Consider the following 23,154-nt stretch of genomic DNA (forward strand, 5'->3'; position numbering starts at 1 on the left):
GGGGAGTAGGGTGGTTAGACTGATCCAGAGCTGACAGACAGTTGAGATTGTACCTTTAGGATAGTGGGGAGTAGGGTGTTTAGACTGATCCAGAGCTGACAGACAGTTGAGATTGTACCTTTAGGATAGTGGGGAATAGGGTGGTTAGACTGATCCAGAGCTGACAGACAGTTGAGATTGTACCTTTAGGATAGTGGGGAGTAGGGTGGTTAGACTGATCCAGAGCTGACAGACAGTTGAGATTGTACCTTTAGGATAGTGGGGAGTAGGGTGTTTAGACTGATCCAGAGCTGACAGACAGTTGAGATTGTACCTTTAGGATAGTGGGGAGTAGGGTGGTTAGACTGATCCAGAGCTGACAGCCAGTTGAAAGGTAATCTGAGTCTAAAGACTGTGTAGTGTGTCTGGGTGAAAGGAGTCTGTCTCCTGGACAACAGTCTGGTGGTTAGACAGAGGGCAATGATTATGTTCTCTCTCTGCTGAAGCCTGTGGAGAACTGTTCTGTGTCTGAGTCACTCTGTCTGTAGTCTGTGTTCTGTGTCTGAGTCACTCAGTAAGTGGTCAGAGAAGAGAACTGTTCTGTGTCTGAGTCACTCTGTCAGTTGTCTGTGTTCTGTGTCTGAGTCACTCTGTCAGTGGTCTGTGTTCTGTGTCTGAGTCACTCTGTCAGTGGTCAGAGATGAGACTGTTCTGTGTCTGAGTCACTCTGTCAGTGGTCAGAGATGAGACTGTTCTGTGTCTGAGTCACTCTGTCAGTGGTCAGAGATGAGACTGTGCTGTGTCTGAGTCACTCTGTCAGTGGTCAGAGAAGAGAACTGTTCTGTGTCTGAGTCACTGTCAGTGGTCAGAGATGAGACTGTTCTGTGTCTGAGTCATGCTGTCCTTCTCTCTCCCTCTCTCTCTCTCACACTCTCTCTCTCTCTCACTCTCTCTCTCTCTCTCTCTCTCCCTCTCTCTCTCTCTCCCTCTCTCTCTCTCTCTCTCTCTCTCTCCCTCTCTCTCTCTCTCTCTCTCTCTCTCTCTCTCCCTCTCTTTCCCTCTCTTTCCCTCTCCCCCTCTCTCCCCCTCACAGCCAGCCAGCTAATCTCTGTATGCTCCAAAAAGCAGGAGGCTGGAAATCCTCTGGGAGAGAGACATGCACAAAGATCATTATTAATTGAGAGCACTCCTCCTGTGGTTTTTGGATGGCAGAACTGATGTGTGGACTGATAAAATACCTTATGTGTGTGTGTGTGTGTGTGTGTGTGTGTGTGTGTGTGTGTGTGTGTGTGTGTGTGTGTGTGTGTGTGTGTGTGTGTGTGTGTGTGTGCATTTGTGTGTGTGTGCATTTGTAGGATAACCAGCCAGGACTGTTTGTAGGATACCCAGCCAGGACTGTTTGTAGGATAACCAGCCAGGACTGTTTGTAGGATGACCAGCCAGGACTGTTTGTAGGATAACCAGCCAGGACTGTTTGTAGGATAACCAGCCAGGACTGTTTGTAGGATATCCAGCCAGGACTGTTTGTAGGTTAACCAGCCAGGACTGTTTGTAGGATAACCAGCCAGGACTGTTTGTAGGATAACCAGCCAGGACTGTTTGTAGGATAACCTGCCAGGACTGTTTGTAGGATAACCAGCCAGGACTGTTTGTAGGATAACCAGCCAGGACTGTCCCTGGAGGCAGTGGGTAGTGGATGCCTGTTCAGCCCACTCCTCACTGCACAACTGCACTGTTAGGTGCAATCGGGTGTCTCTGTGGCTCCTTGCTGTGTCCTGTACATGTGGCTGTGGGTACTTTGATCTCCATTAACACCCGTTTCTGGGAGCCTGTGGAGGAGGTGGGGGCTTTCCTCTCCTGTTGAGAGCAGCCATTAGCATTAACCAGAGCAGCTCCATCTGCTGCCATTATTGCTGAGTCACTTCCTGCTTGCCACATCACATAACAGCAGGAATGGCTCTGTCTTCACAACATACAGTTACAGCACATGGCTGCAGAAACACCCACAGACCTGGCTCCTGTCCTGTCTACCCCCAGGCCCAGGGTCAACTATAACACACTACAGACCTGGCTCCTGTCCTGTCTACCCCCAGGCCCAGGGTCAACTATAACACACTACAGACCTGGCTCCTGTCCTGTCTACCCCCAGGCCCAGGGTCAACTATAACACTACAGACCTGGCTCCTGTCCTGTCTACCCCCAGGCCCAGGGTCAACTATAACACTACAGACCTGGCTCCTGTCCTAGTTTACCCCCAGGCCCAGGGTCAACTATAACATACTCAAGTGTGGGGTGACTATATAAAGATAGCAGTCATATGGGGATATGCAGGACAGTTGGGGTATATTTCATGTGTATGGGTCTAGGTAGCACTATGTTCAGAGAGCTTCTTGACACTGTCATGGGGATTGATGGCAATTTTACTGTGGGGTGGCAGGTTAGCCTAGTGGTTAGAGCGTTGGACTAGTAACCAGAAGGTTGCAAGTTCAAATCCCTGAGCTGAGGTACAAATCTGTCGTTCTGCCCCTGAACAGGCAGTTAACCCACTTTTCCTAGGCTGTCATTGAAAATAAGAATTTGTTCTTAACTGACTTGCCTAGTTAAATAAAGGTAAAACAATAGGTCATAACAGCTAATGCTATTAAGATTTTGGGATAGATGAATATGTTTCAAAGAGGTTGATTAGAATCCATCCATGGATAAACACGCACGCAGGCATGTATTTCCCCGACCCAGCCTCAGACCAATATGAACAGAGTATGCTGAGCAGACTGAGTAGAATAAGTCCATGGACCTCAAAGCCCTACTGTCTGTGTTGGCTCAAATGGCCTTTACATAAACCCATTGTGGTCTTGTCATGCTCTGTCATGCTCAACATATCAAAGAATTTCACCATTTACAGCATTCATACCAGATACTACAGATGTACAATCTTAATTTGATCACCCTGTCGCAAGAGAACGGCTTCTGAAGGTAGTCATTTTCACTTTCATAAATGTATTAACCCCTACAAAAATGTCCATGAATTATAATCCACATCATAATTCACATTTCCTGTTGCTGCAGGATTATTTTCCTGCTGTCGCAAACTGGCTCAAAGTATGATCCTGCATCTGTAGTTGATGTGAAAGGCCCTATGTAGTCATTGACTGAGGTGGCAGCCAAAAGAACCAGCGGGATGTCACTGTTCTGTGATATTTAGTCCATGTGCCGAGGAGTGAATGTCATCGGAACTGACAAAACACCCATGTGGCCCGGGGAAGGGAGGAATAGCTAATAGCCCTTAGCGAGCTTCACAAAGACGGCTCGACGGGCAGGGTGAGGAGAGCGACAGCAGCCCTGGGGGGGATCTCTTTCTCTCTTTTTACGCTCAGCTCGTTGGTTTCCGACAGACCCACTTCCTCTATTGGCAACGGCATAGAGAGGATTGATCAGCACATCCTTAACCATTCAGTTGAATTGTGGCAATTTTCCAGATGAATTGTGAAGCGACAGCCTCTGGAAACTGTCATACAGTCTTTGGACCTGGTCTTTGGACCTGGCGAGTAGAGCTGCCAATATCACATAGACTGCAGCTGAGTAATATTGGATTGGAATTTCATGGAGAAATTTACTTCCTTTGTGCATGACAGGATGTCATAGCAGGAAACTGTCAGCCGTTGGAGTAATACTGGGATGATTCAGGACCAATAGGATTCTGATAGTCTTGAGGTTTTACTGGGATGATTCAGGAACAATAGCATTCTGATAGTCTTGAGGTTTTACTGGGATGATTCAGGTCCAATAGGATTCTGATAGTCTTGAGGTTTTACTGGGATGATTCAGGACCAATAGGATTCTGATAGTCTTGAGGTTTTACTGGGATGATTCAGGAATAATAGGATTCTGATAGTCTTGATGTTTTACTGGGATGATTCAGGAACAATAGGATTCTGATAGTCTTGAGGTTTAACTGGGATGATTCAGGACCAATAGGATTCTGATAGTCTTGATGTTTTACTGGGATGATTCAGGAACAATAGCATTCTGATAGTCTTGATGTTTTACTGGGATGATTCAGGACCAATAGGATTCTGATAGTCTTGATGTTTTACTGGGATGATTCAGGAACAATAGGATTCTGATAGTCTTGATGTTTTACTGGGATGATTCAGGACCAATAGGATTCTGATAGTCTTGATGTTTAACTGGGATGATTCAGGTCCAATAGGATTCTGATAGTCTTGATGTTTTACTGGGATGATTCAGGTCCAATAGGATTCTGATAGTCTTGAGGTTTAACTGGGATGATTCAGGAACAATAGGATTCTGATAGTCTTGATGTTTTACTGGGATGATTCAGGAACAATAGCATTCTGATAGTCTTGATGTTTTACTGGGATGATTCAGGTCCAATAGGATTCTGATAGTCTTGATGTTTTACTGGGATGATTCAGGTCCAATAGGATTCTGATAGTCTTGAGGTTTAACTGGGATGATTCAGGAACAATAGGATTCTGATAGTCTTGATGTTTTACTGGGATGATTCAGGACCAATAGGATTCTGATAGTCTTGATGTTTTACTGGGATGATTCAGGTCCAATAGGATTCTGATAGTCTTGAGGTTTAACTGGGATGATTCAGGAACAATAGGATTCTGATAGTCTTGATGTTTTACTGAGATGATTCAGGAACAATAGCATTCTGATAGTCTTGATGTTTTACTGGGATGATTCAGGTCCAATAGGATTCTGATAGTCTTGAGGTTTTTCAGGAAGGAACAGAGACTACAGTAAGGCAGAAACAGTGACTGCAGGCAAAACTCAATAAACACAGAGTGCCCACCCCCACATAAACACATAAACACAAAAGAACAAAGCCAAGACAAAAACCTACTGTGAACCTGTGGGAATCCTATACTGGAGGTATTCCAGTACCCATCTTCCCTACAGACCCAGGGAGAGAAGTGCCTATAAAAGCACAGCTGAATCACACATTGAAATACCAGACAGTGTAAGGTTTGCGGACGGTGTGAGCCCTACGCCTTCCCCAGCATCATGACCTGTAGCTATGGTGAAAGCCGCTCCCCTACGCACACCTCCCCTCAAACAGACCAAGATCCACAAAATGGTCCTGAGAGGCCAGGTGTCACATCCACAAAATGGTCCTGAGAGGCCAGGTGTCACATCCACAAAATGGCCCTGAGAGGCCAGGTGCCACGAGGTGTTGGTCATTATATCCTGATGAAGACAGCTTGGCTGTCGAAACGTTGGTATTAAATTTTTGCATCTGAGCTCCAAGAGTGTGCGGCTCTCTTTTATTTTCAAGCCACGAGGTGTTGGACCTGTAGGTATACATTCAATACACCCATGATCAAAGATCTCAGACATCAAAGCCATTTGACTGGAGGCTAACATACCAAGAGAATACAGTCTGGGACAGATAGGGTTTTTGAGTAAATATAGTAGTATATATATAGTATTCATAAATTAAATCAACCAAAGCATGGATTGTATTGTACATGGATACTGCACACAATATTTTTCTGTTGTCCAGAGTCCAGAGTACATGGCAACCAGTTGAGGAATAGCGACAAAATCACACAGGCATGCTAGTGGAAAGATAAGTCATCCATCTTGTCAGAGATATAATCAAAATCTCCATTTGGATCTGTTGTATTTAATCACTAGGTACTCTGTATTAGAGTAATCTGTTGTATTTAATGACTTGGTAGTCTTTATTACAGTGATCTGTTGTATTTAATGACTAGGTGCTCTGTATTAGAGTAATCTGTTGTATTTAATGACTTGGTAGTCTTTATTACAGTGATCTGTTGTATTTAATGACTAGGTGCTCTGCATTAGAGTAATCTGTTGTATTTAATGACTAGGTACTCTATATTACAGTAATCTGTTGTATTTAATCACTAGGTACTCTGTATTACAGTTCTCCGTTATATTTAATGACTAGGTACTCTATATTACAGTAATCTGTTGTAAATAATAACTAGGTACTCTTTTTTTTACAGTACTCTGTTGTATTTAATGACTAGGTACTCTTTATTATAGTAATCTGTTGTATTTAATGAGTAGGCACTCTTTATTACAGTACTCCATTATATTTAATGGCTAGATACTCTTTATTACAGTAATCTGTTGTATTTAATGACTATGTACTCTTTATTACAGTACTTTGTTTACCAATAACATCTGCTAAATATGTGTATGTGACCAATAGAATTTGATTTTATTTGATGTCAGACTGGGAAGAATGCACATTATCAAATGGGGGACCTTCAGTATGGGAAAGAGGGTTGTAAAGGCCTGTGAGGAGAGCAGGGATGAAGAAGGAGGGAGGAGAAGAAAGGGAGAGGAAGGGAGTGAGGGGAGGGGCAGAGAGAGGGATGGAGCCACAGGGGGTTCTGGGTAACAGCCAGGAGGGTCTTATGATTCCAAGGAGGCGGGGGATGGGAGACCAGGGGCTGCTGGGTCCAAGCTGTCTTTGAGCTCCGCTCAGGCGTTAGGGCAGGAGAGAAAAGACACACAAATGCAACAAAAACACACTATACACACTCTCTATCTCACTCTCTCTCTCTTTCTCTCTCTCTGTCTCTCTCTCGCTCACTCTCTCTCACGCTCTCTCGCTCTCTCTCTCTGCCCAGCAATGACCTTTACTGCGTACAGACCCAAACTTACCTCCTGACTATTTTCACTAAATCTCAATCAGAGTAATCTCCTGGAAGGAAAACATGGGGGTTGAGATGTTTGGAACGACAGTACTTATCACAGATGTTTCACATAAAATGTTGATTGTATTAGTACCCGATTACGATTATGACACCCAAACAGTTTAGCACGGAAAGGTTTGCTCACTTTCCACAGCAGAAATAGCACCCCTCACCTTTCCTGACCCCATTGTTCAATAGCACTACGCTGCCCAACCAAACAAAAAGGCAGAAACTGCTCATAGCGTGGAACTGATAAATATGGCTTCTATTTACCTTGTTTTCACAGTAACTTTATCCAGTTACTGCTAACATGACCCCCAAAATAGATACAATTCAACTTCGAGAAGAAAGGCAGGAAACAAAGGCAGAAAAACAGGCGTAGGGAAACAGGCATAGGGAAACATGTGTAGGGAAACAGGCATAGGGAAACATGCATAGGGAAACATGCATAGGGAAACAGGCATAGGGAAACAGGCATAGGGAAACGTGTAGGGAAACAGGCATAGGGAAACAGGCATAAGGAAACATGCATAGGGAAACATGCATAGGGAAACATGCATAGGGAAACATGCATAGGGAAACATGTGTAGGGAAACAGGCATAGGGAAATGTGCATAGGGAAACAGGCATAGGGAAACATGTGTAGGGAAACAGGCATAGGGAAACAGGCATAGGGTAACATGCATAGGGAAACAGGCTAGGGAAACATGCATAGGGAAACATGTGTAGGGAAACATGTGTAGGGAAACATGTGTAGGGAAACAGGCATAGGGAAACATGTGTAGGGAAACATGTGTAGGGAAACATGTGTAGGGAAACAGGCGTAGGGAAACATGTGTAGGAAACATGTGTAGGAAACATGTGTAGGAAACATGTGTAGGGAAACATGCATAGGGAAACATGCATAGGGAAACATTCGTAAGGAAACATTTATACTCTGTATAGTCGTCGACCTCTCTATTTGCAAACAAGAGAGTATGAAGTATTCAATACCAAGAACGTCTTTCAATAGTTATCAACGGCTATCTACAGTCCCAGCTAGTGATAGGGCTGGCACAATGAGACACAGCGAGAGAGAGAGAGATAGATGGATGTATATAGAGAGGGAGGGAGAGAGAGCAAGAGAATAGAGAGAGAGAGAGAGGAAAAGAGAGAGAGGGAGAGAGAGTGAAAGAGAGAGTGAAAGAGAGAGTGAGTGGTGCAGCCCACATCTAGAGGAGTACAGAGCAGTGAGAGGGATAGAGGCAGCGTTAACTGCTGCTCCAGGGCTGCATGCAGCTGTCTGGTCTGGGGCTGAGAGGGAGCAGGAGAGAGGGAGGGGTAGCTCATAGGAGGAGGACAGGACATGAAGGGAGAAAGAGGAGAGACGGGGTAAGAAGAGGGGAGGAGAGAAACAGATGAGCGTGAGCGGAGCATAGTAGGCCGGTTGACTGGATGTATCGTTGAGAAGCTAGGAGAAACTGGCAGACTGCAGCTGGTCTATAAAAGGGAGGAAAGGGGCAGGGTTGTAATTTGAGAGGGCCTGACAGATCGGGCTATAGTGTCACTACTCTACTCAGCACTAAGGTAAGATATTGTTTTCACTGAGAGGACTGTCTTTGGAAAGGAATTCAGATATACTATGGATGGCTGTGTGTGTGTGTGTGTGTGTGTGTGTGTGTGTGTGTGTGTGTGCGTGTGTGTGTGTGTGTGTGTGTGTGTGTGTGTGTGTGTGTGTGTGTGTGTGTGTGTGTGTGTGTGTGTGTGTGTGAGCGAGAGAGTTGGGGGGTATTTCCTGTCCTTTCAAGGCTGTCATAACCATCTCCTGGGGTTATGAGATGGATGGATCACATATACAGTTAGATGGTGACGAGTTAGGTGTAGGCTATGGCTTGCACGGGGACACCCTGCCATGACTGGAGCTGAGAGACACCATGCTTTAGTCTCACTGCGCTGTCAGTGAGAGACAGAGAGCAGCGTACGCAGTCCCGCGTGCCATCCACTGGTGACAAATTAATGAGTGTCCTTGTGGTGAGAACTCAATGCCAGTGCTCTTTCTCTGCTGCCCTGAGGCCTCTTCCTGTTGTTCTGCTGTTTCACATCAATACTTTAACAAGCTAAGCATTATGCTCAGAGTCATTCTAGGGGTAGCTTCTTTAACTCTGCTTTTTGAGAGGAAGGAGGGGGGTAAACGAGGAAGGAAAGGAATTGAGATGTGCTGTGAGTGGAATGAGTACCATTTCATTACTCCCACAGCACTCAGAGGTGAGAATCTCGGGAATACAAAAAGTGCTGTGACAGCGGCTGTCTGTGGACTTGTCGAGCTCCAGCTATATCAATGCCGCACCACACTCCTTCACCTCCACGACAGAGTGATTACTGGTCTGTCTGTGGACATGTCGAGCTCCAGCTATATCAATGCCGCACCACACTCCTTCACGACAAAGTGATTACTGGTCTGTCTGTGGACATGTCGAGCTCCAGCTATATCAATGCCTCACCACACTCCTTCACCTCCACGACAGAGTGATTACTGGTCTGTCTGTGGACATGTCGAGCTCCAGCTATATCAATGCCGCACCACACTCCTTCACGACAAAGTGATTACTGGTCTGTCTGTGGACATGTCGAGCTCCAGCTATATCAATGCCTCACCACACTCCTTCACCTCCACGACAGAGTGATTACTGGTCTGTCTGTGGACATGTCGAGCTCCAGCTATATCAATGCCGCACCACACTCCTTCACGACAAAGTGATTACTGGTCTGTCTGTGGACATGTCGAGCTCCAGCTATATCAATGCCGCACCACACTCCTTCACCTCCACGACAGAGTGATTACTGGTCTGCCTGTGGGTGAGATGGGTGAGAGTGATTACTGGTCTGCCTGTGGATGGGATGGGTGGGAGTGATTACTGGTCTGCCTGTGGGTGGGATGGGAGAGAGTGATTACTGGTCTGCCTGTGGGTGGGATGGGTGAGAGTGATTACTGGTCTGCCTGTGGGTGGGATGGGAGTGATTACTGGTCTGCCTGTGGGTGGGATGGGAGTGATTACTGGTCTGCCTGTGGGTGGGATGGGTGAGAGTGATTACTGGTCTGCCTGTGGGTGGGATGGGTGAGAGCGATTACTGGTCTGCCTGTGGGTGGGATGGGTGGGATTACTGGTCTGCCTGTGGGTGGGATGGGTGAGAGGGATTACTGGTCTGCCCGTGGGTGGGATGGGTGTGATTACTGGTCTGCATGTGGGTGGGATGGGTGAGAGTGATTACTGGTCTGCCTGTGGGTGGGATGGGTGAGAGTGATTACTGGTCTGCCCGTGGGTGGGATGGGTGTGATTACTGGTCTGCATGTGGGTGGGGTGGGTGAGAGTGATTACTGGTCTGCCTGTGGGTGGGATGGGTGAGAGTGATTACTGGTTTGTCTGTGGGTGGGATGGGAGTGATTACTGGTCTGTCTGTGCGTGGGATGGGTGAGAGTGATTACTGGTCTGTCTGTGGGTGGGATGGGAGTGATTACTGGTCTGCCTGTGGGTGGGATGGGAGTGATTACTGGTCTGCCTGTGGGTGGGATGGGTGAGAGTGATTACTGGTCTGCCTGTGGGTGGGATGGGTGAGAGTGATTACTGGTCTGCCTGTGGGTGGGATGGGTGAGAGGGATTACTGGTCTGCCTGTGGGTGGGATGGGTGAGAGTGATTAGTGGCCTGCCTGTGGGTGGGATGGGTTAGAGTGATTACTGGTCTGCCTGTGGGTGGGATGGGAGTGATTACTGGCCTGCCTGTGGGTGGGATGGGTGAGAGTGATTACTGATCTGCCTATGGGTGGGATGGGTGAGAGTGATTACTGGTCTGCCTGTGGGTGGGATGGGTGAGAGTGAGTACTGGTCTGCCTGTGGGTGAGAGGGATTACTGGTCTGCCTGTGGGTGGGATGGGTGAGAGTGATTACTGGCCTGCCTGTGGGTGGGATGGGAGTGATTACTGGTCTGCCTGTGGGTGGGGTGGGTGAGAGTGATTACTGGTGTGCCTATGGGTAGGTTGGGTGAGAGGGATTACTGGTCTGCCTGTGGGTGGGATGGATGAGAGTGAGTACTGGCCTGCCTGTGGGTGGGATGGGAGTGATTACTGGATTGTGTGCACTGCTTGGTCTCCACCGGCTGAAGACCAGATGTAGACTGCAGTCTGTAGGACAGGAAGAGACCATGGCAGCATGGAAACAGGGACATCTCTATTTGCACACAGCACTGTTCCCACCCCAGAACAATGCTGAATTGTGGCTGTGGTGATGTCATCTTGTCACAGATCTGACAGTGTCGTAAATCTCCTTTCCTGAAGAACTTCCTGTCTGTTTTTTTTCTATGTATGTATTTAACAAGTCAGTTAAGAATAAATTCTTACTTACAATGACAGCCTACCAGTGAGTTAACTGCCTTGTTCAGGGGCAGAACAACTGATTTTTATCTTGTCAGCTTGGGGATTCGATCCAGCAATCTTTCAGTTACTGGCCCAACGCTCTAACCACTAGGCTACCTGCCGCTGTCTGTAAGCAGACGTTCCCCTTTACCACACCTAGGATCTATTCACCTTCCCTGATGTATCATCGATCGTTAGTGGGACAAACCTCAAAACTGTCCTTGGATCAGTGTCTAAGGGCCATCCAGCTCTACACCTGTGATTAGGTCTAGTGTGACCCAGAAGATAGTTGTATCTCACGCTGCAAGGCAGCAATTCGGTCAGTATATGCTTGTGGGTAACGACAAACAAAAGTAGTGGTTTGAGTGTTTTTATGATGGAGTCGACCACTTCCCCTCGCTGGGAAGTGAAGTGGCTGGCTTGCTGTTTTGCAAGGTTTCATGGGTCCAAGCTCAGGACATATGTGTCACAAAGGAATCCTTTCATGGAGCCGCCTCCTCGTTAGTAGTTGCTGATGTCAGACTCAAATCACTTCTGAGGGACTGCTCTTGTGAGGGACTGCTCTTGTGAGGGACTGCTCTTGTGATGGACTGCTCTTGTCTACCTTTATTTACTTACTCGCTATTTTCTGTGAAATATTTTCTTGTGGCGTTGAACATTTCACACTCTGACTAACATGGGATTTGAATTGCCATGACAGCACTGACAAAATTCCTCTGAACTATAGGGGTGGACAGAAGTGATTTTGAAGAAAGCAACACTCCTCTTTACTGTCTTTACTAGTGCAGGTTTCTCTAGGGATTTTGGAACAGCAACACTCCTCTTTACTGTCTTTACTAATGGGGGTTTCTCTGGGGATTTTGGAACAGCAACACTCCTCTTTACTGTCTTTACTAATGGGGGTTTCTCTAGGGATTTTGGAACAGCAACACTCCTCTTTACTGTCTTTACTAATGGGGGTTTCTCTGGGGATTTTGGAACAGCAACACTCCTCTTTACTGTCTTTACTAATGGGGGTTTCTCTGGGGATTTTGGAACAGCAACACTCCTCTTTACTGTCTTTACTAATGGGGGTTTCTCTGGGGATTTTGGAACAGCAACACTCCTCTTTACTGTCTTTACTAATGGGGGTTTCTCTAGGGATTTTGGAACAGCAACACTCCTCGTTACTGTCTTTACTAATGGGGGTTTCTCTAGGGATTTTGGAACAGCAATCTCGAAGTTAAAGGAGAACTCCACCCAAAAACAATATTTTGGTATTTGTTTCATTAGTCCATTGTTGACATAATCCCAAAATGTTTTGCTTGTCAGCAATCAATTTTTCAAGATACATAACTTTCAAAATACAGAAATCATCACCATATGATGATGCGTTTTGCATCATATGATACAAAATGCATCACACAGAGATGATTTCTATATTTTGAAAGTTGATTGCTGACCATCAAAACATTTTGGGACTATTTTAACAATGGACCAAAATACCAAAATATACTTTTTGGTGGCGTTTTCCTTTAATACTCTAATGTGGTATGATCATTTAATACTCTAATGTGGTATGATCATTTAATACTCTAATGTGGTATGATCATTTAATACTCTAATGTGGTATGATCATTTAATACTCTAATGTGGTATGATCATTTAATACTCTAATGTGGTATGATCATTTAATACTCTAATGTGGTATGGTCATTTTGTGTTTTTTCCCTAAATCTAAAATAATCCAATTATGTTCAACCAGCCGGTTGATCTAAGCTGTTAACCATGAATGCCCACTAACCTGTCAACTAAACAGCTGACCTTCTGCTCACATGGACCAGCATATACAGTAACCAGAAAACCACCATGTCAGCACATTCAACATGATAAAACAGCAACTAACTGGTGCCTTCAATACATCCCAGTGCTGGTATTGCAGAAACTCCTTTCTGAACCTCCCTCCTTAATATCTCTCCATCTCTTCTCCATCTCTTCTCCATCTCTTCTCCATCAGATGTCATGGCGTCCGACATACCGAAGCTCCAAGTTTCGAAACGTCTACGGCAAAGTGGCCAACCGGGAGCACTGCTTTGACGGCATTCCCATCACCAAGAACGTCCATGACAACCACTTCTGTGCCGTCAATGCCAAGTTCCTGGCCATCGTCACGGAGAGTGCCGGTGGAGGGTCCTTTATCGTTATCCCTGTCTCCCAGGTAACCATGGCAGCAGGCCAACAGTGAGGCATTACGTTCTCTGGGCTGCATATCTCTCTGAAACATCTACTCTGAGAATGATTTGTATATTTTTGCACTTTAGGTTGTCCTTTTCTCAAAGTCAAAGCACATGACATTGTTTCACCCCTTCCACCACCAATGTGTAGCGCCCATTTGGGAGGTGCCACGGCAGCCATTTTACGTAACAACGATCACCACACATGTGGTGCGGTGTGATTGACTCCTAATATAACCCTGTAAAGACCAGTGCCAACCCTAACCCTGTAAAGACCAGTGCCAACCCTAACCCTGTAAAGACCAGTGCCAACCCTAACCCTGTAAAGACCAGTGCCAACCCTAACCCTGTAAAGACCAGTGCCAACCCTAACCCTGTAAAGACCAGTGTCAACCCTAACCCTGTAAAGACCAGTGTCAACCCTAACCCTGTAAAGACCAGTGCCAACCCTGTAAAGACCAGTGACAATCCTAACCCTGTAAAGACCAGTGCCAACCCTAACCCTGTAAATACCAGTGCCAACCCTAACCCTGTAAATACCAGTGTCAACCCGAACCCTGTAAAGACCAGTGCCAACCCTGTAAAGACCAGTGACAATCCTAACCCTGTAAAGACCAGTGCCAACCCTAACCCTGTAAAGACCAGTGACAATCCTAACCCTGTAAAGACCAGTGCCAACCCTGTAAAGACCAGTGACAATCCTAACCCTGTAAAGACCAGTGCCAACCCTGTAAAGACCAGTGACAATCCTAACCCTGTAAAGACCAGTGCCAACCCTAACCCTGTAAAGAGCAGTGCCAACCCTAACCCTGTAAAGACCAGTGCCAACCCTGTAAAGACCAGTGACAATCCTAACCCTGTAAAGACCAGTGCCAACCCTAACCCTGTAAAGACCAGTACCAACCCTAACCCTGTAAAGACCAGTGTCAACCCTAACCCTGTAAAGACCAGTACCAACCCTAACCCTGTAAATACCAGTGCCAACCCTAACCCTGTAAAGACCAGTGCCAACCCTAACCCTGTAAAGACCAGTGTCAACCCTAACCCTGTAAATACCAGTGCCAACCCTAACCCTGTAAATACCAGTGCCAACCCTAACCCTGTAAAGACCAGTGTCAACCCTAACCCTGTAAAGACCAGTGTCAACCCTAACCCTGTAAAGACCAGTGCCAACCCTAACCCTGTAAATACCAGTGCCAACCCTAACCCTGTAAATACCAGTGCCAACCCTAACCCTGTAAAGACCAGTGTCAACCCTAACCCTGTAAAGACCAGTGTCAACCCTAACCCTGTAAAGACCAGTGCCAACCCTAACCCTGTAAAGACCAGTGTCAACCCTGTAAAGACCAGTGACAACCCTAACCCTGTAAATACCAGTTTCAACCCTAACCCTGTAAAGACCAGTGCCAACCCTAACCCTGTAAATACCAGTGTCAACCCTAACCCTGTAAAGACCAGTTTCAACCCTAACCCTGTAAAGACCAGTGCCAACCCTAACCCTGTAAAGACCAGTGCCAACCCTGTAAAGACCAGTGACAATCCTAACCCTGTAAATACCAGTGCCAACCCTAACCCTGTAAAGACCAGTGTCAACCCTAACCCTGTAAAGACCAGTTTCAACCCTAACCCTGTAAAGACCAGTGCCAACCCTAACCCTGTAAAGACCAGTGCCAACCCTGTAAAGACCAGTGACAATCCTAACCCTGTAAAGAGCAGTGCCAACCCTAACCCTGTAAAGACCAGTGCCAACCCTAACCCTGTAAATACCAGTGCCAACCCTAACCCTGTAAAGACCAGTGTCAACCCTAACCCGGTAAAGACCAGTGTCAACCCTAACCCTGTAAAGACCAGTGCCAACCCTAACCCTGTAAATACCAGTGCCAACCCTAACCCTGTAAATACCAGTGCCAACCCTAACCCTGTAAAGACCAGTGTCAACCCTAACCCTGTAAAGACCAGTGTCAACCCTAACCCTGTAAAGACCAGTGACAATCCTAACCCTGTAAAGACCAGTGCCAACCCTAACCCTGTAAAGACCAGTACCAACCCTAACCCTGTAAATACCAGTGCCAACCCTAACCCTGTAAAGACCAGTGCCAACCCTAACCCTGTAAAGACCAGTGTCAACCCTAACCCTGTAAATACCAGTGCCAACCCTAACCCTGTAAATACCAGTGCCAACCCTAACCCTGTAAAGACCAGTGTCAACCCTAACCCTGTAAAGACCAGTGTCTCATCAGCCCAATCCACTGCCTCATCAGCCCAATCCACTGTCTCATCAGCCCAATCCACTGTCTCATCTGCCCAATCCACTGTCTCATCAGCCCAATCCACTGTCTCATCAGCCCAATCCACTGTCTCATCTGCCCAATCCACTGTCTCATCAGCCCAATCCACTGTCTCATCAGCCCAATCCACTGTCTCATCAGCCCAATCCACTGCCTCATCAGCCCAGCCAGGGAAGTTAAAAACTTGATCTGCACTATAAAAAGCATCTAGACATTATCTCCCATGTCTTTTAGATGAGCATTTGGTTTTCAACAGCAGAGATCTGTAATAACCTTGCTGTCTGTCTCTCTGACATTTACAACATTATTTCAATATAGAAATTTGATCTGCAGCTGTCCTATGTTAGTGAACGTGTCAGGAGTCGGGACGAGACAGACAGGCTGGCAGCTTTCCTTAGCCAGTCGAAATCAGACAAAATGTGGATATATACGAACAAATGTCAATAGAAAAACACGAAATGCAGCTAGTGTTCTGTAAATCCAGCTTCAGTTTGAAGTGATTGTGAACAGTGCCCTGGTGAGGGAGCAAATGTTCTATGTGAGGCGAAATCTCACACCATTAGCTCATTGTTATGGTTGTATCCCAAAAACAATCACAAGAAAACAGCTTAAACAAACGCAAATGCAGCTACTTTGTTGTTATTCTGGCTACACTGTTTGATGCGACTGTGTTAGCCAGCGTTGGCTAGCTAGCAAGCAATGGATAAGAACGTTGCCAGCCATCATGGCAACAGAACATTTAGAACAAACTACTGGATCATGTCCATAGATTTAGAACAAAAAGACCTAACTACTGGGTCGCGTCTCTGGCAACCGAACCGATAGAATGAAAGACCAGCCAGCTTGGGAACCAACCCTAGATTTGTGTTGGGGATATATCTCGTGGAAGGATGAAATGGTATGAATAAATTAATAAAAATATATATTTTTATGAAAATATGTCAATAATTGTTTGAATATATTGGTAACCCGTTGTATAAATGCGATAATGCCCTTGAAGCAGGAGTTTGGAGGATATATTGACACGGTTTGGTGGCCCTCGACTTCATCTCTGGCCTAACAACAACCGTGCCAATATATCCTCCCAACACCGACCTCTCTGGCATCATCATTTAAGTAGATGATGGGTCTCAATCACATCCTCTCTTTGAGACCAATCAAAACTGGTATTAGGCCTAATGGCTCTAAATCCCAAATCACTCATCAACACCAATCTTATTGATCTAATTGGACAAATATGTTTTCTAGAGTAGCATCAGTTGTTGTCAGGGTATACAGATGATGTCACTCATTGTTTAGTATGAAACCCATCTGCACCCTGGGATATGAAAGACCAACTACTATTTACTGAGTCCTGTCTCCTCAAGACAAGATAATTCCACTGCTTCTGGCTGCAAAACCTTTTATCCAGAGTGCAGGCCAAATCAAACTGTTACCAGAGGGCAGAGAGTTCAGGTCTTGATATGGTAATTCAGCAAGATGCTGTTATCCAAAGCAACTTTCTGTTAACATACAGTATATGTTCCATGAGTGACTTAAAGCCCAGCTTTGGTGTGGCTAGCACTATGTGTGGTGTGGCTAGCACTATGTGTGGTGTGGCTAGCACTATGTGTGGTGTGGCAAGCACTATGTGTGGTGTGGCTATCACTATGTGTGGTGTGGCTAGCACTATGTGTGGTGTGGCTAGCACTATGTGTGGTGTGGCAAGCACTATGTGTGGTGTGGCTAGCACTATGTGTGGTGTGGCAAGCACTATGTGTGGTGTGGCAAGCACTATGTGTGGTGTGGCTAGCATTATGTGTGGTGTGGCTAGCACTATGTGTGGTGTGGCTAGCACTATGTGTGGTGTGGCAAGCACTATGTGTGGTGTGGCAAGCACTATGTGTGGTGTGGCTAGCACTATGTGTGGTGTGGCTAGCACTATGTGTGGTGAGGCTAGCAGTATGTGTGGTGTGGCAAGCACTATGTGTGGTGTGGCAAGCACTATGTGTGGTGTGGCAAGCACTATGTGTGGTGTGGCTAGCACTATGTGTGGTGTGACAAGCACTATGTGTGGTGTGGCTAGCACTATGTGTGGTGTGACAAGCACTATGTGTGGTGTGGCTAGCACTATGTGTGGTGTGGCTAGCACTATGTGTGGTGTGGCTAGCACTATGCTCCAATCAACTGAAGCAGTTACATTTTACATTTCCCCCATTGATGTTTTTTATTTTACCAGGCAAGTCAGTTAAGAACAAATTCTTAATTTCAATGAGGGCCTAGGAACAGTGGGAACAGTAACTGCCTTGTTCAGGGGTAGAACAACAGATTTGTACCTTGTCAGCTCAGAGGATTTGAACTTGCAACCTTTCGGTTACTAGCCCAACGCTCTAACCACTAGGATACCCTGCCAATGTTGTTTCATTTGAAGTAGTGGAATAGAGTCCAATCCAGGGTACAAGAAGGAGATCTGCAGCTGGTAAAGGGTGTAAAAATACATCTCTGCGGAACCAATATTCTAATTAGGAAAAGCAGTTATAGGAATGAAAAGGGTTGGACACACACTATAATGGAAAACCACTGTGGGGAATTTTCTGCTCTAGTATTTGACAGCTATTTATTGAATAGGAGAGAAGAAGGCATAGATACCTCAGTTTCTGCATTTTCACCAAGTGAAATATGGTGAAATATGAAAGCCACTCCATTAAAATGTTGCAGATACACCGTATTAATACCATATTGGCAGTTATGAGGGATTTCTCATTGCCGTTAGTTGTTTTGGCACTTCCATCAACGATGGTCTTTTGATGGGACAAGCTGTGAACAATACCGCTCTGCTCCAAGATCTTCCATTCTTTATTGCCATGGTCCCTCTCTTTCCACCTCATGCCAAGTTATACTACACTACCTAGAATGCCCCACCCTGTCCCTGTCATGGTCCCAAAGCATTCTACAGCTTTCACTTGGATCAGGCATCAATGGCTCTTTTGTCATGGGTATCCAGAGTCATTCAGCTTACTGTGTTGTCATTCATCTGGCTGAGCTCATGGCTTTTATCTGTTCGATTGCCTCATAATTGGCTCATGTGTTTCGGTGTAAGACTTGGGCTACTTTCCCATGCTACCTGGGCTACTTTCCCATGCTACTTGGGCTACTTTCGCAGCCCTCCTCGAAGCAGCTTTCTGCTCGTCTGATTGCAGAATCTCCAACACATATTTTTAACCCTACATTTATTTCTAAGTACCATCCACAGGGTCTGAAAGGCGGCTCATATACTCCCCCTTCACAAAAGTGTTGACCCGTATGACCTAAATAATTATAGTCCCATTTCCAAACTCTATTGCCCAGCAAAGATTCTAGAATCCTTGGTAAATACTCAGTTTAGATATTTTATAACAATGAAATGTATTCTAAATGTACACCAGTCAGGTTCCAGACCAGGTCATGGCACCATCTCTGATACTTCTTGGTTTTAAATGTCTTTAATTGTTTGGATGAGAAAACACATTGTGCAGACCTTTTTTTTTGACCTGTCTAAAGCCTTCAACACTGTGGATTGCGCATTACTTGTTCAAAGGCTTTCATCAATTGATCATGACCAGGCTGGTTTGAAACTATGTTAAAGGATAGAATACAGTGTGTGTTTACTGATGGTGTTAAATCAGGTTTTCTGGATTTAACATAGAGTCCCACAGGGATTGATTCTCGGTCCTGTTCTTTTCACTATTTACATTAACAATATTGTCACCTGAATGCAGATGACACTGTGGTGCATGCTATTGCCCCCACAGCTGACCAGACTCTATCAGAGCTTTAATCTGTCTTTATTGCCCTGCAGAACGCAGAACTGAAATGGTTACTTAATGCAGGTAAAAACAAGTATACGTTATTTTCCAAATCATGTAAAAATGTATCTGATGATTAATGCATACCTACTTTGGACGGTGCCCTCATTGATCGTGTCCACGCTTATACATATCTGGGTATCTGAATTTACAAAAAGCTACTATATCTTTTCAAAGAAGAGTTAGTTAAGAATGTAGAATTAAAATAGTATTTTTCTGTTGGAACAGGTCCTGTCTTTCGTTATAAAGCAGAAAACAAATAATTCAGTCAACATTCATTCTGGTTATTGATGAAGGTAATGTCATCTAACGGTTAAGCTGGCCAAGAAGAAAAACTAAACAACCACCTGTTTGATACACAATCCCTCCACAACACCTGTCGGAAAATTCAGTGTTATGGTTGTAATAGCATTTGTTGGCTGTTATTCATTGGCTTTACAAATCTGGTTTTGATTTTGAGTCTATGAATATGTTCACAGCATTACACACAGACACACAGGAGCAATGTTGTGTGCATCACCTGAAATCTGCCTTGTTTTATGAAATACTATACATTATTATAAATAAATACACAAATTCACAAATGCTATACTATCCAGTCTTTCTACTTTGCACATTCTTCCACTGCAAATCTACCATTCCAGTGTTTTACTTGCTATATTGTATTTACTTCGCCACCATGGCCTTTTTTTTGCCTTTACCTCCCTTATCTCACATTGTATATAGACTTATTTTTCTACTGTATTATTATTGACTGTATGTTTGTTTTACTCCATGTGTAACTCTCTGTTGTTGTATGTGTCAAATTGCTATGCTTTATCTTGGCCAGGTCGCAGTTGTAAATGAGAACTTGTTCTCAACTTGCCTACCTGGTTAAATAAAGGTGTTCTCAACTAGCCTACCTGGTTAAATAAAGGTGTTCTCAACTTGTTAAAGGTCAAATTGTTAAATAAAGGTCAAATAAAATAAATCAAATAAAATATGTCAGTAGGGCTGGAGTAGTGGAATGGAAATAGCATACAGAGGCTATGACTCTTGTACAGTGAAGAAGGGAAAAAACATGAGTAGAAGAAGTATGGTAGGCAAAATGATGTCACCAGTCCCAGTTTAACCATCGGAAAATCCACCCCCCCACTCCCATGCTGGGTAGATTCAGGCGTTGTGGAGAGAGATGTCCCACTGAGCACAGATGTCATTTCAACGTCTACTTGTGATTTACATTTGGTTGAGTTGTCAACTATTATGTAACCTTCAGGTGAAACTGAGATATTAAACCTACAGATATGATGTAACCTTCAGGTGAAACTGAGATATTAAACCTACAGATATGATGTAACCTTCAGGTGAACTTGAGATATTAAACCTACAGATATGATGTAACCTTCAGGTGAATCTGAGGTATTAAACCTACAGATATGATGTACCCTTCAGGTGAAACTGAGATATTAAACCTACAGATATGATGTAACCTTCAGGTGAATCTGAGGCATTAGTTCTACAGATATGATGTAACCTTCAGGTGAATCTGAGATATTAAACCTACAGATATGATGTAACCTTCAGGTGAAACTGAGATATTAAACCTACAGATATGATGTAACCTTCAGGTGAAACTGAGATATTAAACCTACAGATATGATGTAACCTTCAGGTGAATCTGAGGCATTAGTTCTACAGATATGATGTAACCTTCAGGTGAATCTGAGATATTAAACCTACAGATATGATGTAACCTTCAGGTGAATCTGAGGCATTAGTTCTGCAGATATGATGTAACCTTCAGGTGAATCTGAGGTATGGGTTCTACAGATATGATGTAACCTTCAGGTGAATCTGAGGCATTAGTTCTACAGATATGATGTAACCTTCAGGTGAAACTGAGATATTAAACCTACAGATATGATGTAACCTTCAGGTGAATCTGAGGTATTGGTTCTACAGATATGATGTAACTTTCAGGTGAATCTGAGGCATTAGTTCTACAGATATGATGTAACCTTCAGGTGAATCTGAGGCATTAGTTCTACAGATATGATGTAACCTTCAGGTGAATCTGAGATATTAAACCTACAGATATGATGTAACTTTCAGGTGAATCTGAGGCATTAGTTCTGCAGATATGATGTAACCTTCAGGTGAATCTGAGGTATTGGTTCTACAGATATGATGTAACCTTCAGGTGAATCTGAGGTATTGGTTCTACAGATATGATGTAACCTTCAGGTGAATCTGAGGCATTAGTTCTACAGATATGATGTAACCTTCAGGTGAATCTGAGGTATTGGTTCTACAGATATGATGTAACCTTCAGGTGAATCTGAGGCATTAGTTCTACAGATATGATGTCACCTTCAGGTGAATCTGAGGTATGGGTTCTACAGATATGATGTAACCTTCAGGTGAATCTGAGGTATGGGTTCTACAGATATGATGTCACCTTCAGGTGAATCTGAGGTATGGGTTCTACAGATATGATGTAAACATGTATAAAGAGAATGTACTTAATGGTGTGTTTGTGTTTCTCACCAATCAGTGTGTGTGTGTGTGTGTGTGTGTGTGTGTGTGTGTGTGTGTGTGTGTGTGTGTGTGTGTGTGTGTGTGTGTGTGTGTGTGTGTGTGTGTGTGTGTGTGTGTGTGTGTGTGTGTGTGTGTGTGTGTGCATTTGTTTCCCTATCAGTGTGTAGAGCTGCTGTGTGTCTAAGTGTGAACACAGCAGGATACTCCAGTCCTGTGTTAGAGAGTCTCTGGTGAACACAGCAGGGTATAACAGTCCTGTGTTAGAGAGTCTCTGGTGATAATGTGTTGTGTGGCTGTTGCCAGATGACATCATGAGAATGTCTGTAATTGGAAGTCTTTTGTCTTTAACCCTTAAAGGGAACCAACCAGTGTACTGAATGCCCAGAGGGCCTGGTTCAACCCAAGGTCTCATTCACGCCATCTCAGAATTGTGATCCAGATTCACCCTGGCGTCTACCTGGTGCCCTCCCTTTGTCCTCTATTTATTAATATTCAAAGACTTTGAATTCCATAACCAACTTAATAATGGCATAATCCTGTAAGATTTACACTGAGGCCCAACATGCTTCTACATGATGATATCAAGCTTTGTTTTAATATTTGATCAGATGTGTTGCCCACTTTCCCTCAGCTAATGAGTAATGAATATTTCTGATTAAAACTGACATCTGACATGTCTGTTGAGTATTGAGGACCTATGGGAAATCAAACAGGAGATGATGAGTTTAGCTAATAGAAGAAATCTCTGGAAGAAAGTCTACATTAGTAAATTACACACTAATTGAGAATAGTTGGTAAAGTTGTACTGTTGGGAAGCTGTCGAGATTGGACTCTTTTTCTGAAAAGCCTGGGAAGGGACTTTAGCTGTAAATCTGTTCTGCCATGAAAAGGATACTCCAAGTTATGAATGCTGCCGTTGGTTTGTCACACACACACACACACACACACACACACACACACACACACACACACACACACACAGCCAGTTCCACTCAGGCTTGGCCTGAGGCTCTCAGCCATATGTCTCTGAGGACATAAGAAGGAGGTCAGTGGATTGAAGTGACATCAAACATTCATGACATCATGACCAACATGGAGAGGTCTCAGCCATGATCCATCCAAGTCTGCTAATCCAGCGCCTCCCTGTGGACGTGGAGGCACATTGCAATAACAATCCTTTGGTTGTCCCTGGTCCTTAAACAAAGGAAATTATGTTATTTCTTCAATGTGTATTTCTCG

General features: G+C 44.6%; 1 protein-coding gene across 2 annotated transcripts in view; it reads left to right on the forward strand.

The window, feature by feature from the left end:
- The window catches only part of LOC139411728 (coronin-2B), a 101,363-nt gene that overhangs the window by 70,017 nt on the left and 8,192 nt on the right, over positions 1–23,154 (forward strand). Inside the window, exons 1-2 of one of the 2 annotated variants that reach the window (XM_071158403.1) lie at positions 8,203–8,252; positions 13,070–13,270. In XM_071158403.1, the coding sequence (XP_071014504.1) occupies positions 13,070–13,270 (201 nt within the window). In that variant the 5' untranslated portion in view covers positions 8,203–8,252. Of the gene's footprint in view, positions 1–8,202; positions 8,253–13,069; positions 13,271–23,154 lie in introns of those variants that run through there. The other variant, XM_071158402.1, reaches the window with a different exon arrangement.

Source organism: Oncorhynchus clarkii, chromosome 6, assembly GCF_045791955.1.
Source record: "Oncorhynchus clarkii lewisi isolate Uvic-CL-2024 chromosome 6, UVic_Ocla_1.0, whole genome shotgun sequence".
In the NCBI taxonomy this organism is placed as follows: Eukaryota; Metazoa; Chordata; class Actinopteri; order Salmoniformes; family Salmonidae; genus Oncorhynchus; species Oncorhynchus clarkii.